The 18141-nt window shown below is 34.0% G+C and overlaps 6 protein-coding genes across 7 annotated transcripts; 1 reads left to right on the top strand and 5 right to left on the bottom strand.

The window, feature by feature from the left end:
- Positions 1 to 233: 233 nt before the first annotated feature.
- Positions 234 to 1875, bottom strand: Rpl11 (ribosomal protein L11). The gene is made up of 5 exons (XM_076780420.1): positions 1786 to 1875; positions 1170 to 1352; positions 923 to 1072; positions 698 to 845; positions 234 to 411 (listed from the first exon to the last, which is right to left on the bottom strand). The coding sequence occupies exons 1-5, from the start codon at positions 1789 to 1791 to the stop codon at positions 284 to 286; spliced, it is 615 nt and encodes a 204-aa protein (XP_076636535.1). The 5' UTR covers positions 1792 to 1875; the 3' UTR covers positions 234 to 283.
- Positions 1876 to 2325: 450 nt separating this feature from the next.
- LOC143349580 (uncharacterized) lies at positions 2326 to 4286 on the bottom strand. Its single transcript, XM_076780925.1, has 4 exons — positions 3040 to 4286; positions 2841 to 2971; positions 2576 to 2764; positions 2326 to 2513 (listed from the first exon to the last, which is right to left on the bottom strand). Exons 1-4 carry the CDS (start codon positions 4284 to 4286, stop codon positions 2326 to 2328), a joined length of 1755 nt encoding a protein of 584 aa, XP_076637040.1.
- Positions 4287 to 4886: 600 nt separating this feature from the next.
- Positions 4887 to 13144, top strand: Dsk (Drosulfakinin). Of its 2 annotated transcripts, none has more exons than XM_076780570.1 (3): positions 4887 to 4960; positions 12372 to 12501; positions 12741 to 13144. In XM_076780570.1, exons 2-3 carry the CDS (start codon positions 12374 to 12376, stop codon positions 12889 to 12891), a joined length of 279 nt encoding a protein of 92 aa, XP_076636685.1. In that variant the 5' UTR covers positions 4887 to 4960; positions 12372 to 12373; the 3' UTR covers positions 12892 to 13144. The 2 variants fall into 2 exon arrangements, with proteins under 2 accessions (XP_076636685.1, XP_076636686.1); XM_076780571.1 differs by lacking the exon at positions 4887 to 4960 and adding an exon at positions 12242 to 12254.
- LOC143349370 (tetraspanin-7) lies at positions 6947 to 9156 on the bottom strand. Its single transcript, XM_076780569.1, has 5 exons — positions 8866 to 9156; positions 8260 to 8448; positions 7818 to 7988; positions 7500 to 7631; positions 6947 to 7246 (listed from the first exon to the last, which is right to left on the bottom strand). The coding sequence occupies exons 1-5, from the start codon at positions 8941 to 8943 to the stop codon at positions 7091 to 7093; spliced, it is 726 nt and encodes a 241-aa protein (XP_076636684.1). The 5' UTR covers positions 8944 to 9156; the 3' UTR covers positions 6947 to 7090.
- Positions 9633 to 11051, bottom strand: LOC143349369 (uncharacterized). Its single transcript, XM_076780568.1, has one exon. It carries the CDS (start codon positions 10938 to 10940, stop codon positions 9942 to 9944), a length of 999 nt encoding a protein of 332 aa, XP_076636683.1. The 5' UTR covers positions 10941 to 11051; the 3' UTR covers positions 9633 to 9941.
- A 343-nt stretch (positions 13145 to 13487) lies between the features above and the next one.
- Positions 13488 to 15298, bottom strand: LOC143349579 (uncharacterized). Its single transcript, XM_076780924.1, has 4 exons — positions 15191 to 15298; positions 14987 to 15084; positions 14295 to 14513; positions 13488 to 13857 (listed from the first exon to the last, which is right to left on the bottom strand). The coding sequence occupies exons 1-4, from the start codon at positions 15218 to 15220 to the stop codon at positions 13488 to 13490; spliced, it is 717 nt and encodes a 238-aa protein (XP_076637039.1). The 5' UTR covers positions 15221 to 15298.
- Between the last annotated feature and the right edge of the window lie 2843 nt (positions 15299 to 18141).

Genomic DNA, 18141 nt, shown 5'->3' with positions numbered 1-18141 from the left:
GCAACGTGAATTTTATTGGTACTATTCATTTTTTGTTTTATGCTCTGGTGATTATATAAATAAAATCCATCAAATTCTATCGTATTGTTAATTTATTTATTATATCAAATTAATTTTTCAAGAGTTATAAAAATTTTAAATGTATTAAGCATACGAATTTCGATACTAAATTACATTTGTATATGTAACATGAGGTAAGGTGTTATGAATAATTTGTATTAAACGGCAAATAATTTCTTTTTAGATTTTTTATGGAAGAATCGTAAAATACAAAATGTGTATATTACTTCTTTCCAGCTACAATAATACCATCATACTTCTGCTGGAACCATTTCATAGCATCTTCTTTCGTAAGCCTGTGTTGGAAACCGACTTTCCCAGTTTTCCTTCTTCTATGAGCTACGTTAAAACCTGCACATAGAAAAGTTCCGAATAATGAGCACTTAAGCGTCCGCGCTTTTTTGTCCGCTTCAACGCGGACACTTAAGTGGGCACTACTAGAGCATAATAAAATATAGAATGTTGCATCAATTGAGTAACACACCCAGTATAAGAAGTGGGCATGGGTTGCAAATATGAAGCATTTTCTCTAGCACATATTTCATAAAACAATAGACACGATATAATGCAGAAATATCTATGCCATATAAATGTGCGTACGTTTAATTCTTTTATATCGTAATAAAACCGAACTAACCTGGACGTCCAAGTACAACGTAAAAGTCCAAACCATAAATGCCAATGCTTGGATCATATTTGATTCCTAAGTCAATGTGTTCTTGAATGCCGAAACCGAAGTTTCCAGTACCAGAGAAATTCTCTTTCCTCAATTCGTATTCTCGTACCTTCGACAAAAGAATAATTTTAGATTTGCGGAAACAAAATTACGATATAAATACACGCGATAAATATTTAGAATTACCTTCAAACCACGCTCTAGAATTTCTTCTGCTTTAGCACCTCTAACTGTACAATGCACTGCAATTTTTTCATTACGGCGAATACCAAAGGAACGAACGGTATATCGTGCTTTAGAAAAGACAGGTTGCTGCCCAGTTAATTGTTCTAGCACCTAAAACAATTTGAATATACATTATGCATAGAGAGACAGTAATGATAAGTGTAATCGGAAATTTACGAGTATTATAAATAATATTTGTAAAGCACACCTTTGCAGCACGAGTGAGTCTATCACCAGATTCCCCCACGCAAATGTTCAAACAAAGTTTACGAATGCGGACTTCACGCATTACATTCTTGGATGCATCTTTTGGCTCTTTCCTCACTTTCTTTTTGGCTTTTCCAACCTTCTTTTCAATTTTTTTTTCGTTGTCGGGGGTTTCCTGTAGATCCTGTAATAAAATCGGCTTATCAGCACGTTTCATTCGTTAATATTTGTAGGTTACGATTTTATTAATGTATATTAAAATATGTACAGTAAAAATACTCAAAACTGCGACTCGTTTTGCAACAGCAAATTACAAAGTGAACATATAGAACATTTTCCATTTTAGCATTTATATGTAAGATATTATTTCATAAACCGTATAAACAAAACAGAACATCTATTTAGGTTATGCTTATATGCACACGCCATTCAATAACCCCATCTGTCATATTAAAAATTGTACAAGCTAATGTGTTTAAAAGAGAAAAGAATCCCATTAATGTTAAATCAGTAATTATAGATTTCTTGTCATTTATACGAAATTCTCTTTTCACATACGATGTCGCTAATATTTACGGATTAGAAAACTGCTTTTAACGCAACGACTGCAGACTCACCGCCATGATGAAAAGAAAAGAATGTATCTCGAGATGCACCCTATTGGCGAATATTAGAAATGTTCAACACTTATTAGGCTTGCCAACCAAATAAATTTAACGTATTTAGATAATTACTTTTATTTAATATTTAGATGACAGTAGTCGACACAAACAATTTACGCATTTTGCAATTACTATCGTTGTAATATTTGCTTAGGGCAATAAAATTGTGCGCTGTTACTACTCATGGTACTACAATAGCATGGAACGTGTACATTCTGTAATTGGACTTGTTAGAATCTTTAATTAATATTTATGCAAGTATACTTTATAATTCATAATTCTACTTTTTCATATAGTATAATATATATGTCTATACAATGTTCTAAATGTTATAAACGACATAAAAGTATCGCCAAATATTGTTCATCGATGCTAGAATTCAGTTCTTGGTTAGGGAATAATAATTGAGTCTTTTACTTTGATAGTATTTAATCAGATGACAATAATTGGAGTAAATATTATAATGTATTACAATAAGTTGAAAGTTATATCAGCTTAAGTGTTAGTGGTAGGCACTTTTGATTCACGTGAATTGCTTTCTTTACTTTTATTATTTTTAGGTTTCATTGTTTCTTGTGTACTTTTCTTTTTACCGGGGTTATCATTTGAAAAAGCCGCCAGAGGGGCTTGCGAAGTACTCGGAGTGTATAATGTATTATTGCCTTTAGAAAAGACACGTTCTCCTGAAAGAAAGATTCTTGACTTCTGATTACAGTTTCAAAGATAATAACTTTTAATTTTTTACCAGTCCAATATTTTAATGGGGGTATAATTCTCCTGCCTTTTAAACTTCTACCGATACTTATCACGTCTACATCAGTTGCTTCCTGTTTGGTACATTCATCACTTTGCAGCAATTTCCATTTTTCACAAAACTCTTTTATTCTTAAGGGACATCCGCGACGACATTTTGGTATTAAATTTTTAGGTACCACTATGAATATAATGACGTATTTTTAGTTATTTATAGAAATCGTAAAATATTTGACTGTAAAGTTTCAATTTCTGACCGTCGTTTGTATCGCTTAATTCACCAACGAGGGTATAAAATTCGTGATATATTGTCTCGATCAATTTCGGTGATTTTCGACAAAGTATAGGGTCTGTTTTAAATTTTCTACGTATAATATGGCCAGATTCTCTATACAAATACAATGATATGATACATATTGCATTAAATAGATACGTAAAGTACATTTCAACACTTACTTTATTAAATTACCTTCGAAAATTAAATCCAAATTTGAATCCCATATTACCTTTGGAACCCAAGAGGATAGTAATTTAGTTTCTTTGTTAACACTTGATGATATCGATTTTTTTTTATTTTTAAATTTTATGGAAGAGGTTTCTTCAGTCTTCTTATTCCATTCCTTAATATCCTTGTTTCCATTCTCAATCACATTTACTGTTGGTTCTTGCATGAAATGTTTTAAATCATTAGATGTATTATTCATAACAACAGGCACTGAATTAATTACAGTTGGTTTTAAAATTCGATTAATAGCTTCCTTTGATTGAGATAAGAGTTCATTATGCTTCATAGTTTTACTCATCTTAACTTTTGAACATTCTCTCTCATCTTCTGTAATATTAATGCTAGAATCATTAAAATTCGCATCATTAACTTTTTCAGATCTTTGTACTGCATTAGAATTTTTAGTATGTTTATTTTTCATAGTTATTTGATGCATAAAATTGCTGTTTATATCGCATTTAGGAAGTTCTGTTAGCAATTCTTCTTGTTGTAGTATTTGCCCATTCGATATCTCAGAAACTCTATCAAAAATTTCATTCTCACTATCAGAACTACTATTCTTAATAGTTTTGTACACTTCTGAGAACATTCTTTCTCGCATAAAATCGTTATAAGCATCTTCGTATTCTGTGTCTATACTACAGTCTGATGGACAATATATACCAGATTTTTTGCTTGTTTCATGATTCTGTCCCTGTACTATATATTTATTGTGTTCTACTACAGAATCTATTACATTGGGTTCGCTGTTTGTAACTTGTATATTATTCAATATGATATTATATACCCAGTCAAGTAATTCATCAATTACTGTGAGATATGTTTTATGATATTTCTTGTTTCCTAAACTATTTATAATATGATTTAATTTCTCTTTCAATTTATTTATTTCATTTTCAGAATAGTAACAATTTGAAACATTGCTCTCCTGTGGTTCACAATTTTTTTTATTACAAATTAACTGTGTAACTGGACCAGATGTACATTTTTGAGCCAACCAATTGTTTACTTTACGATTAGTTGAAATATTATCGTCGCTGTTTATCTGTCCCTGCAAGATATTTAAAATATTCGTTTGAGCCATACACAATTCCTTGAAAGCCTTTATATCTGGAATTGTATTCCCAAGACTTTTGGAACTCACAACTGTGATGTCTGTTATTTCACTTTGTAAATCATCACTATCCACAATGGACATGATTCTCTATTTACCAAGTTTATCAAAGTTAAAAGTTCTTTGGAGACAATTGTTTTTGTTAATTTTTATATTGATTACAGTTTTAAATGCCCGGCATAATTCAATTTACAGCTCACTTTTTCATATTTAGATATCTTTTAGTTAAGTTTGTATGAGAGATATTTGGTATATGTTTGTTTCTTATCTCTGTCTCTGTCTTATAGAGTTACCTGTCGTTTACCAATTAAATTACAGAGCATGTACTCTGTGGTTAAATTAAATGGAAGATCAAGTATATAAGTTTTATAATCCCTTCCTTATTGGAAGCAATATTTGTTTAAAATGTTGCGCGAAAAAATACCTGACAGTATTTATGAATGAGGATTGTAACTACTAAAAAGTATCAGGATTACAGAATAGGAAAGGAGATCAATGATAAACATATTTCCCGCCAAATCACTATTTCCCTCTCTTTCTAGTCGATTAGGGCGCCATTGAGCGTCGCAGAAAGAGAGAGCAACAGTGCATTCACCGTCGGTCTCCTTTCCTTCTGTGATCCTAATACTTTTTAGTCGTTAGAGTCCCCGGTTCATATTTCAAACTTCAAGAAAAGGTGATGACATAAAAAGAAAACTAGAGATGTATCGTTTCATGTATCTTTATTGAAATATTTGGAACATGTGTAAAATATGCATGTATGTATGATGTATATATAATCACACAATTATTGTAAAACATCAATTAAATTTTAACAATTAAGTGATTCGAATTCCGTAACATTAAATGTTTGAGGCTCACCCTTCAAATAATAACTCTGTGTAGATTGAAATATATTTTACATGCAATTATATCTTTTACAATAAAATATAATATAATATGTGTACGTACGTGTGTGTATATATATATATTTTTATTAAATATTTATATATCGATATAATAAATATATTTTCCAAGATTTAATATTTTATATGCAGAATCTGAATATGATATAGAGACATGATGTAACACAGTACGTGTTCAATTAATTGAACTTGAATAAGGCATCTATGAAAAAATATAGTTGCAGGTTTCAACATTTTCTGCGCACTATTAGATATTTGCATGTTAGCGCAAATAATTTTTTAATAAATCGTAAAGTAACGTTACTTTAAAACAGCTCGTAAGCACGTAATGTACGAATGTAATAGACACATTTGTTTTCTTTTGATTAGCGATTAATTTCTCGATATAGTAGGCGAAAATACCTTGAGAAGAAACATTTAGACCAGAGCTGCACATCAGGCAACATATTATCCGCAAAACAAAATATGCGAATGATACTACAAATGGAGGAAATTTAATAAATAGCTACTGGCCATGTGCAGTCCTGATCGAAACATTTACATTTAGAATAAACATCTAGAGATTTTTACACTATGCAAAGAACAATCGTTACGATTTTCATATAAATACGATATTTTATATGAATATCTTACGTCGTGTTAGTAAATAATTAGCAAACTTCTTTAAAAAATTTAACGCATTAAAGACGCAAGAAAGTAAAATTTCATCGTTATCTTCAGGTGTTCTTATTAATAAAAAATACAAATATATTTCTAGGAACTTAGTTTCTGTAGTATCTACATAACAAGTTGAAGAACGGATTTTATTATATTTTCGTAACTTATCTATGTAAGATGTATACATATATCTGTGTTGTAAGATCGAGAAAACCAAGATGGCTACCATATATTTAATCTTTTACTTTCTTCTCTTCAAAGCAAAGCCCAAAAGCTAACTATTCGATAAAGGCTAACTATTTGCACTATAAATGGAAAGACAACTTTCGTTTTTTAATTTTTAAAAACGATTGCATCTGCAATATGCGGTTAACAAAATCTACACTTTGTCGCGTTAAAAAATATGAACACAATGGTGAGATATCGTGTATAAAAATAAAAAACTAATCGTCAATTAGATATTAGAAATGATTTCTATTCAATGAAAGGGAATTTAAATTTCTTGAACAATTTCTTTCTGAACATCCGAATGATAATACGCGATTCTAATGTCGGTTCAAATTATTATTTGTCCTCAAAATTAAGAATTAAAAGCATACAGTCTTATTATTACGATAAATATTGAGAAGGTTTGGAAGAATATTTGTTACTCGTAGATTTGTAGCTGTGCTTTGATATTTGTACTGCAATCTCAAGCATAAGAAAGAAAGCAATGACGTTACCAGAACAGCCTTACAACGGTTTCATATTTGTGTGGTTTTGTACTTACGTGTTCGTGCAACTTTGAACATCGTCGTTACTATACAGAATGTCCCACTAGCTACAGGCCACCTTAAGCTTCTGTTATTTTAAATAATTGATATATATTTTTAAATATCCACTTTTAAGACAGAGTTCTGAGAGTGAAAGTATTATGGTACATGTGTCCTAAAATTAATAGTTAAAACAATGTGTACAAAGACGATTAAATGTATACACGCGTATAATGTAACAGTTTCAAGATTAGACTTTAGGAACAGGATATCTCAAAAACTTGTAGTCTTAGAATAGATGTACCTGTACTTTATCTAAAAATTCTTTACTCCGTCGAATTCTGCCATTAAAACATGGATACCTTATTTAAATAAAGTTAATTTTAAACGTACAACTTTTGTACAGTTCCTTTTTCTGCAACTTACAATGGCAAGGATATTCAGGTGACCTGTTCTTTGCGAGACAATCGTATAATGAACATTGTTATTTGGAAACGGTTTAACGCCGCTCTTACGAGCAATGCAGACTTCTCTTATTGGTACAGCTAATCTTTTTGCGAATCACGCGAAAACTCTAAGCAACTTGCTCGTACTTGGCTTTGTTAATGTTGCTGGCTAAGCAACATGCAAAGAATATACCTACGAGAGGGAAGAAAGCTACACCGATTGCTGTTCCAGCGACCAGACCGATGTTACCATTTATTAAGTCCAAAACACGGGTGTAGCAGCCCTGAAAATTACAATTTCGTGAGCATAGAAATACATAAAACGTTTGTAAAAGTTTCTCAAATCGTTGCTGTTAAGAAAAGGAACCGGATATGTTCGAAACACGTTTATTTATCGTTGCAAAGTAATTAAAATTAAATTGTTCTTTTATCCGTGTAACGTTTGAGAACGCAGAGGCCAACTGACGGAAGCGAAAGACGCAAACGGTCCCCAAATTTAAATCACCCTATATGTAACAATTGTAATTTGTAACTCACCTGAACATAAATGTCACTCACGTTGTTAACGTCACAGACATCGGTTGATACTTTGCAGCAAGATTGAGGAATTTGTTTTGGATGGTACATATTGAGCCAATCGGTGTATCCTTTGTTACCGCAACAATGCAACTGTGAACCAATAAATCTATTGGCTTTTAATAAATTAAAATAAATGTTTATTCGATCTTTTATAGAAAACCTTTGCAAAATTCAGTCGAGTAAGTTTTTAAAAATTTGTATTAGAAATTACGAATCATTTTTACCAGTTCAGGTATTTCTATAATTTTAATATTATAATTCTGTTTAACAATTTACCGCTGTCTGTACAGAATCGATGTGAGAAGTCTTCGTAGCGTCCTGCCCATAGACAGACATACTCTCGTTAAGACCCTGATCGAATTTCTCGTTCAAATTGGTACGGTAAGCGTAAATTGATGCACCGACCCCGAGCTCCAGCAATGCGACGACAGCTAAGAACGCGCCATACTGTAAGTAGAATTTTTTAAATATTTTTTCGAATAACGTGTAATTAAAAATAGTTCGAACCAGGTCGTGTTTCTACTCATCATCTGAGTCATTTACGATACTATTATGAAGTTGCAATGCTAATAATAATTATATTTTAATTTTCTGCGCGACTCGACAGATTGCTTGGCTAATTGAAAATGGCGGCAGGACCCGTCCTCAACGCGGGGACAAATTGATCGCATATATGGATTATAAAAATTAATAAATATCGAAGTACAACTGGACTTACCAAGTACAAAAGAGCCGGATGACCACGAGCCGTGCAACAGCAAGCGAGCGTTGCTGCCAAAGTCATAATTGCGCCTAAACTTACTAGTGCCAAGGAGATTGCTCCGTTATCTTCCACGCTCATGTCGACGTAGGCCCAAAGTTGAAATCTCACCCAAATCCCGATGCATAGCATCAATACACCGGACGCCTAAATAAATTATTTCTACAAATTGGCAATAAGGTAATTTTTAGGACTTTAAAATTAACTGTATTTTGCAATTGAGTATTTTTTCACTACCTTATGGATTATTTTAAAAAAGGTCAACAAGGGTCGTACCTTTATACCTTATAGGAATATAATTATAATAATTATAACGAGGTTGAACAGTTGTAAAAATAAAAAAAGGTAACAATTTGCCTTAGCAGGCGTTCGAAACTTAACAAATGTTGCTCCATCGTGATAAAATTGTTTCCAAAAAACGAAAATTCAAGGTTCTGACAGTAGCATGACTATAACGAATTGTGCAACAGTTGGGTGGATGGGTATTTTCATCCCAGGATTCGGGATTTCCTCAGCCTACGGCGTCGAGAGTGGATCGTACCAGGATTTGAACAGCTAGCTTACCCAGAAGACAAAGTTGAACAGCATCAGATGCGTCTTCATGCAGGCCATCGTGGCCACCGCTTCCAAACGTTTGCTCATCTCTTTTCTTAGGTCGTCAACGACTTCTTTGAACCTGTCAACCACGGATCGACGAAATATTTCGGAAAACACTACGCACTATGTGGTCTCCTGTAACGAGTGGACGATCGATTTGCAGCGAGATTGCACGAGCTTACGTGTTTGCGTGCGTGGCTTGCCCCACTAGTCGGTGCATGCGCATTCTAGGACTTCCTGGTGCCATTGGTAGCCTATTTTAATAAAAAGAACGCGATCCCGACGTTAATTTTGAAAAATCTATCTCAGATAGGGCAACTGTCACCAAACATTTGATAAATTCAACTTTGCTGCAACTGTTCCTAAATACTATACTCCACAAATACTGTTTATACTGTTAATAGTACAAATACTATTTAATTTTAAATTTTTCCCGTACAAGGGTCACGAAAAAGAATAGATTTGTTTTATGAATAGTTCGTGAATGTATAAATGTGTTAGTTTTTGATGAGTAGCTTCATGAGTAAGCTGTGAATGTTTATGCACTTAATATACAAAAATATAAGAAATACAACCCTCTACAAAGCTCCTATTTCATTAATTCTATTAATAAAACTCATGATTGTGAAACTTGACATCAAAAACTTGTAACCAGAGTCGCCATTGTACAGTAAGGGGTTGATAACGTCAGTTTTTTGTAATGAAAATTTTTTGACAAAATACTAGAAACAGCATTAAGTTTAACGCATAAAGTTTATTAAATTACACGTTTTAGTACAGCTGTTGTAACCCTAAATAAATTATTTTTATACAAAATCAATAACTTCTTAACGAAGCCTCCATCAACAAATTAGTATTCTTGATTTTCGTCTTATTTTGGCCTCTAGAATCTCCCATTAAAATTTTTCCCAGGGGTGGCCGAACACCCTGTATATTTTTATATGATAATCGAATTTTATTAAATCCACATTAGGATTTTAATCAAGATTAGAAGGTTCGATGATTTCAATAATTTTTATATTATACAAATTTAGGAGGAAAATTTATTTTTGCGATATGCAGTAACGATGGGAAGAAATGGCGGGATCGATGTTTTTAGTATAATTCAACAAAATACTTGGCCAAATTACATCGTTATCGCCCACTATAGGGGATTGTTTCACTTTTTTAGACGATCTTCTGGTTCTCCGAACGTCCAGAAGCGTTTTAGATCTGTCTCGATTCTGCAACGCTTTGCTATTATTTTCACTCTCAGTTCCATAATGCAACCGTGTTTCTTGATTCCTTAAATACTCGTTTTTCTCTTCGATGTAATTGTTGTTACGTTCCTCTTCGATCTCTGACACGGTCAAGTTGTTCTCGTTGTTCTGCTCGTCAATGGCGGAAACAGGGGCGTCGGCCTCGTTCAAATTGAGCTTCGTCAGATTCACGTTCGTCCAGGTAACCGAATCGATCCCATCCGCGTCTTGTTCGGCACTCGTGGAGGCAAAGATACTCGTAATATCATCGCTGAGACCATCTTCCATGAGCTGGTTAGCTATGAAATCCGACACAGAGTTTACATCCCATTCCACGAGTTCTTCGCTGCTGATGGAGATCCTGTCCTGCTCGTTCTTATTGTCGCTAGCGTCCCTCTTGCTGTTCTTAATATCGCCGATCGTCTTGAAATAGATACTGTGGTCGTACCTGTACGTTTCCAGGCAATTACTGTCCAGGTTGCTGTTCGATTGGTAGTTAAACGTGCCACAGCAATTGATCTTGGTCTCCTCCGGTCGAGACTTTCGTCGAGACTTCTTCAATGTGTGGAAACGGGGATTCCACGAGACGTCGTCGATGATCAGTTTATTGGAGGAGATGCTCCATCGAGACTCCTGCCCTCCTTGCATGGTCATCCGTCCTCTGGACAGTCTTTGTGACCTCAAACGATTGTATCCTCTCGCGTACGCGGCCCATCTCTCGATTCTTTGGAAAACGTATTCAGTTTCTTCGTTCCACCATTCGGAGAGGCCTTTCTGAAACAGAGCGCCCACGTCTTCGGCCATGCTCGCTGCTAAAACACTTGGACGAGCAGAAGCCCCACCAGCTCCGTACGATCACATCCGGCCACGGGGAACAACAGTTCGACAAGGTGGAAAGCGATTGAACTTACGAAGAGACCTCGCTGGCGATTTATAGGGTCACTTCGAAGCACTGCAACGACGGAAGCCCCGATGCAGAACTGCTTTAATCCCGCGACCCTGACCTCCCGCGAACGTCAAATTCGGTTTGCCATTTTGCTGTCTGCGTTACGTATTAGGCTAGTGGATTCTTGATGACACGTTTGAAATCGTGATCACCCGAGTTAACTGAAATTTTTCGACATTTGAATATCTCGAATTTTATAAATTTCAAATCATTCTGGAAAAATTATGTTCAGCTATAGGGGTCAATTACAATCATTTTTGGTCATTACACATACCCTCGAAATTGTACGCACTTTCGAGAAAAAAATTCAGGAAGGTTGACAAATTTTTCTACGAAATTAAAAAATTTCGAATCGTTCTGAAAAAATTGTTTTTAGTTGCAGTGGTCAAATACAATAATTTTTGGTGAATAGACATGCCCCCGATATCCTAGCCACTTTCGAGAAAAAAATTCCTAACCGAATATAATGTGTGGCCAGAAATCTGTGATTATACTTCTCGTTTTTATCACCTCATATGTAGATATAGTCCAATTATGCAGCATATAAAATTTAATGGAACATTCTAGAAGCCAAAATAAGACGAAAATAAAGAATACCAATTTGTTAATTGAAGCTTCGTTAAAAAGTTATTAACGTTTAATGTTCCACCTGTAGTTCTGGTTCTCACTCGAGGGATTCGCACCCGTAAATGAAGAAATTAATTAATAATTATATAATTTCCAAGGCGTAATTATATTCTTAGATGCTCCTGTTCCAATGTGGTTTAATTTGAACTGTGAAAGCTTCAAGGAAAGCCACTCTCTGTGTGAAAGCTCATTCAAACTGGGAAAAGCAATCTACAAATAACATTCAGATTTAGCCAAACAGGGACGCTTCGCGCGTCGATAAAGCGGCCTCCATTGTCTTAGAAAGAGAAAAGCGAAGTTAAGATGGTAATACGGTTATTCAAACTGCCAATCATCGGATACCATCATGGAATATTGAATGTTCAACAGCGGGGGGCGCCTACAGCCAAGAAAATTGTTTATCAGACCACAGCTACGTGAATTAAAATTCAAAGAGCTCAACGTTCCTCCGGGATTCCGGGGATGATGGAGTTCACGTATAAAAAGCCACGTGGAAAGTGTGGATCGCGCATTCTTCCGCCGTTTTCAGATCCTCCACCATACAGGTGAACACCATTTTACCTTTACTCTGCTCGTTTCTCCTTAAAACTCCGGAGAATAATTTTCATCAAACTTTCTAATTGACAAACGTTGTTAACGACAAGTTTTCATTTATGTTTCAGATATGAATTTAACCTTTGCTCTACTTTGCACGATGGCGGTTATCTGGTTATTCTGCGCAAAATGCGAAGCAGCTCCAGAACTCATTAGTAATGTGTATCGAAAATTCCGTAGCCACCCTTTACTACGGGGGTAATTATGAAACTTAATCGATTTACCATAAGTTCAGCGAAACGTTTTGCTTCCACGATATTATACGATTACGTGTACTTCACTAATTTCCAAACATTTTCTAAAAATCTCCCCAAAAACAGATATATTTTATTTAAAGTAAAAAATTTTCGACATCTACCATGCATGATAATTAACATTTTAAGACCCAAAATGATTTTTACTGTTCCCCAGACCTTATCGTTATGTTTCTTTTACAGGTATACCGTGGAAAGTTCTTTCGACGAAGATAACGATTTCGTGGATCTGAATAAACGACAGCAATTCGACGATTATGGTCATATGAGATTCGGTAAACGGGAACAATTCGACGATTATGGTCACATGCGATTTGGCAGGCGTCACGAATAAGTAGTATGTACACTGATGGATCGTAGATGCAATTGTGCAGTGTCGTTTCACTGTCGTTGCTGCATGAGTCACGTTTTATTTAGACTCTAGGCGAAGTATGTTTTACATTGCAATTATGTATTTCGTTACCTTAGATTTTCACTTTTCACTGGACACTGTTGATAACAAATAAAAATCAAAGTGTTACTTGCGTCGTAATGTGTATAATTCGTTACTTCTTAAAATGTGTTTTTCTAGCAACGAAGTACATTAATTATTTCCTGTGTGCCCTTTATAAAATGTAATGTAACGAATAAATAAATGGAATATTTCGACTTTAATTATATTTGTCGCTTATTTGAATCGTCTAAGTTTTATAAAATATAATGTAACAAATATAATGAACTATAGACCAATATAGAAAATTATTACAATTATTACTATGGTAGTGGGAGTCGTTAAATGAGTATTGCCGATTGTTCCTCTAATAATTTGATTTTTATTACAATTTCAAATCTACAAAATTCAAGAGTATACATAGAAATAGAGCGACATTTTACCAGAATAAACAAAATTGTTCTTTTACAAGTATCGATGATTGCAATTGTTTATCGAGTTTAACATGGACAAGTTGCGTCTAATTTTTGTTCAGTGGCGGAAGAACCCTTAAATTGGGGTGTTTCTTGAAGAATCTCGTTCGATTTGTAACGTCTGGACTTTATATCAGCTATTTTTTCATGAATTTCCATGTTGTCGTCTAGAAAAGTATGCGTGCTATCTCGGTTTTCCAACTGCTCGAGGGTATAACCGATGGTTCGTCGATTTAAGAGCCACGGTTCTGGGGGTGGTGGGGGTGGCGGAGGTCTTCGTTTTAAGGGATAAGGCAATCTGTAATGAAGCTCCATCGTCGTTCTATAGTCCATACAACGAGCCTCTTCGGGGTCATACAACGCATCAATTAGGGTTGGCACTGTTCTATCCACTGACCTACGTAACGTCAAATTTTTATTTTTTATTATCGTCTAATCAACGCCATTATTATCATTATTATTAGAGGAATCTTTATGTAAATTTTATTAATAGAATTAAAGAAATTGGAGCTTCCTAGAGAGTTGTTTCAATTTCTAAATAATTCTTCTTTTATTTTAAGAATTTTTTATACATGATGCAGGGTACAAGCAAATAAAAATTTTTTTGGAAAACCTCCCCTATCCTTAACACTTGTAAATTCTTGAATAATTAGATGGAATAGAATTAATGAAATTGGAGCTAGAGGGTTGTCTCGATCTCTGAATATAATAATTCTTATCTTAAATTCAGCTTCTTGAAAAATATTGCACATATAAAAAATCGGTATCATTAATCTTATAAAAAAATATTAAAACTTTCCACTCTTTTACGTAGACATTTGATAAAATACGTACACTTTCGATGCAAGCGATTTAATATTGAGCAAGGTACGTTGCGGATAAACTGGTTCGTACAAATGCTTCATTTCTATCTGGGATAGCATGGCTTGCGTTTCTGTAACTCCTGTGCAACCATCTTCCGTGCCCAGTCTATTATACGACGACAGACTAAGATTCCCTTGCGGTGGGAATATATTTTTATTGTCTCTGGGCTCCGCCAACGTACGCATTTGCCTGCAAACAATCACTATTAATATTTAAACGCGTCAACCCACGAGGCGTTTACCAGCTAACTTTTTTAAAGATTATCTTGCTAATTATTACTCAAAGTCGAGTTCTCCCAATTCGTGCACACTGAACTAGTCGCGACAGAAACAGTTTCGAAACCATTGGTGGACTTACGTGGGTTGCTACGCAAAACAGGGGTTGCGTTTCACCCTCTTTCAGCTTGATATTAAACGAGGGAAACATATTCGATAGATCGCGGTAAATAATTCAACTGTACCACGCACTGTGTTTTAAGAAACAGTTCCTTATGGACATTATAATTTTTATAACAACTGTTTAGTATTACTAGTATTATTAATATTATTTTGTACTTAACACACCGATATTTTAAAAGTTTCGATACAGATTTTATTAGAGGGTGCTTTAAAAAATATACTACGCATTAATAATCGTCCTATTCAATACGTATGTGCATTTACCATTCATGAATTTTCACTTTCTCGTTGTATGTAGTAGGAACATGAAAAACGATTGGCTCTAAGTCCCTAGCTTTATCTTCGCAGGATGGAAAGATGGTCTGCAATATAAATGATAATATTTTTGTGTAACATTTTTGTCTCTACATTTTGAAATTATTTTATATAAACATTTTGCGCTGTCATTCATACTGATGTTAATCTTACACTTATAGCTGGTCCTCCTTTCGTTAACATTTTGCCTTTTTTGCAATGTCAGTTCGAAAGAATTTGACAGCAGTCTTGTACCATTAATCGTGAATCAGACAAAGAGATCTAAAGATGGAAAAAATCCTGAATGTAACATCAAACATTATCGATAGTATAATGCAAACAATTTCTATCAGATGCCTCTCTTCTATCAAGAGAGAAAGGTTCACATTTTTCTTCTCGCTCTTGAACAATTGAAATTCGAACTCGTAGGTGCACAGTGTTTAAAGCTTATTAATATTATAACTATAATTCACTGTCTTCAGGGTGTTCGACCAACCCTGGGAAAAATTTTAATGGGAGATACTAGAGGCTAAAATAAGACAAAAATCAAGAGTACCAATTTGTTGATGGAGGCTTCATTAAAAAGTTATTAATGTTTCAAGTTCCGCCAGTACTGAATTTTTTTCTAGAAAGGGGGTAGGATTTCGGGGGTAGGTCTGTTCACCAAAAATTATCGTAATCGACCCCTGCAACTGAAAATAATTTTTTTAGAACGATTTGGAAAATTTTTTTTTCGCCGAAAAATTTAGGCACCTACCCCCCCTGTCGATTTTTCTTAGAAACTCGTTTTTCATTTTTAATAATTTTGTTTGACGCCCTACAGAAAAGTTGTCTAATACTTTTTTGTAGGCACCCATGAGCTCCACTTCAGAAAAAAGTTTCATTGAAATATATTCACTATTGTAGGAGTTATGGCTGTTTGAAAATTCGACCATTTTTATGGGGTTTTTCTCATTTTGCAGGGACAAGGGTCAACTTTTCGAATATTTTTGCGATTTCTACATATTCTCTAGCAAAATACGCGTCGTTTGCTTTTTTAAACATTAAAATCCGTCAATCCGTTCAGGAGTTATGGCATTTTAAAGATTTGCATGAGATTTTGGGCAAACATTTCTGGTCAGGAATTAGATTTTCGATAAGGAATTTTTTTCTCGAAAATGCGTAGGAATTCGGGGGTATGTCTAATGACCAAAAATGATTATAATCGACCCCTGCAACTGAAAATAATTTTTTTAGAACGATTCGAAATATTTTAATTTTGTCAAAAAATTTCACACCTTCTGGAATTTTTTTCTAGAAAGGGGGTAGGATTTCGGGGGTAGGTCTATTCACCAAAAATTATTGTAATCGACCCCTGCAACTGAAAATAATTTTTCTAGAACGATTCGAAATGTTTTAATAAATGTTTTAATTTATCAAATTAAATAGACATGCTAATTAAACATTTTATTAACAACATATGTATATAAGTTTGTACATTGAGAGCTTGTGACAGACTGTATGAATCCTTTTGTATTAATTAATAAATAAATAAATATCAAATAAAGACAGATGAAGTATATATATGAATTTTCTCAACTAACAGTAGCCTGCAAATTCTTAATTCTTAAATCGCCACTGCAATAAATCACGGCTTCTAATGAACTAATACTCGATAATTTATTAATTACTCTTTTCCTGGGATTAATATATGAACTTTTAGAATTTAAGAATATAGCTGAGACCCTTGGCAACATTCAAGGATACTTTTTAGAGCCATGGCATGCGTTATTAAATAGTTATTAAACAATACACACTTTAGGGATCAATCGCTAATAATTAATTAATTAGAGCAAGGAGCATAGTAAAATTGGCTCATGAATGTTGCTAGGGATGTCTATTTTGTTCTCTAATAGCTAAAATATGTGTGTCATTGTTGAAAACTTGATAATTCATCTAAAAATTTACTTTACTCTACTTTTCTCCCATTAATTCCTTAATTTCTTTAATTCTAACATTAAAAAAAATAATTCGAATCTAATTAAGTTACTCAATCATTTTTCTATACATTATTCTATCTAATTAATTAGTTATAAACAATTTCTGGAGACGATATGTACTTGTTCGAATATTGCGCCAAAATTGACAAGGTATAGTATCGCCATCTATCGGAATCTTAGAGGAAGTACCCGTAATAACCTCCCCTTGCCCCCCAAGGTTTGGTGCACACGAACGGTATCGCCATCTAAGAACAGGTTTTGTACTAAACAAAGTACAGCTACCCCCACTCCTGCTACTCCTCATACGCAATATGTACCTTGATTATTCGTTAATAATTCCTTTTCTGAGAATAAAATATGAACTTTTAGAATTGAATAATATAGAATAGACCCTTGGCAACATTCAGGGATAGATTTTGTACCCATGGCATGCATTATTAAATAGTTATTAAACAATACACACTTTAGGAATTTATCGCTAATAATTAATTAATTAGAGCAAGGAGCGTAGTAAAATTGGCCCTTGAATGTTGCTAGGGATGTCTACTTTGTTCTCTAATAGTCAAAATATGCGTGTCATTGTTGAAAACTTCATAATTCATCGATTAAAGTTGACAGTGCTAAAAATTTACTTTCCTCTACTTTTCTCCCATTAGTTCCTTAATTTCTTTCATTCTAAAGTTAAAAATAAATAATTCGAATCTAATTAAGTTATTCGACCGTCTTTCTATACATTATTTCATCTAATTAGTTAGTTATAAACGATTATTGGAAGCAATACTTATTCAAATACTGCGCCAAAATTGACAAGGTATAGTATCGCCATCTATCGGAATCTTAGAGGAAGTATCCGGAGTAACCTCCCCTTGCCCCCCAAGGTTTGGTGCACACGAACGGTATCGCCATCTAAGAACAGGTTTCGTACTAAACCAAGTACAGCTACCCCCACTCCTGCTACTCCTAATATGCAATATGTACCTTGATTATTTGTTAATAACTCTTTTTCTGGAAATAAAATATGAACTTTTAGAATCCAAGAATATAGTACAGACCCTTGGCAACATTCAGGGATACTTTTTATACCCATGACATGCATTATTAAATAGTTATTAATCAATATCGGGAAGTCGGCACACGTTTTCGAAC

Source organism: Colletes latitarsis, chromosome 13 (genome assembly GCF_051014445.1).
Source record: "Colletes latitarsis isolate SP2378_abdomen chromosome 13, iyColLati1, whole genome shotgun sequence".
Lineage (NCBI taxonomy): Eukaryota > Metazoa > Arthropoda > Insecta > Hymenoptera > Colletidae > Colletes > Colletes latitarsis.
Note: the sequence above shows the minus strand (reverse complement) of the source record. Positions and strands in the feature narration are given on the sequence as shown.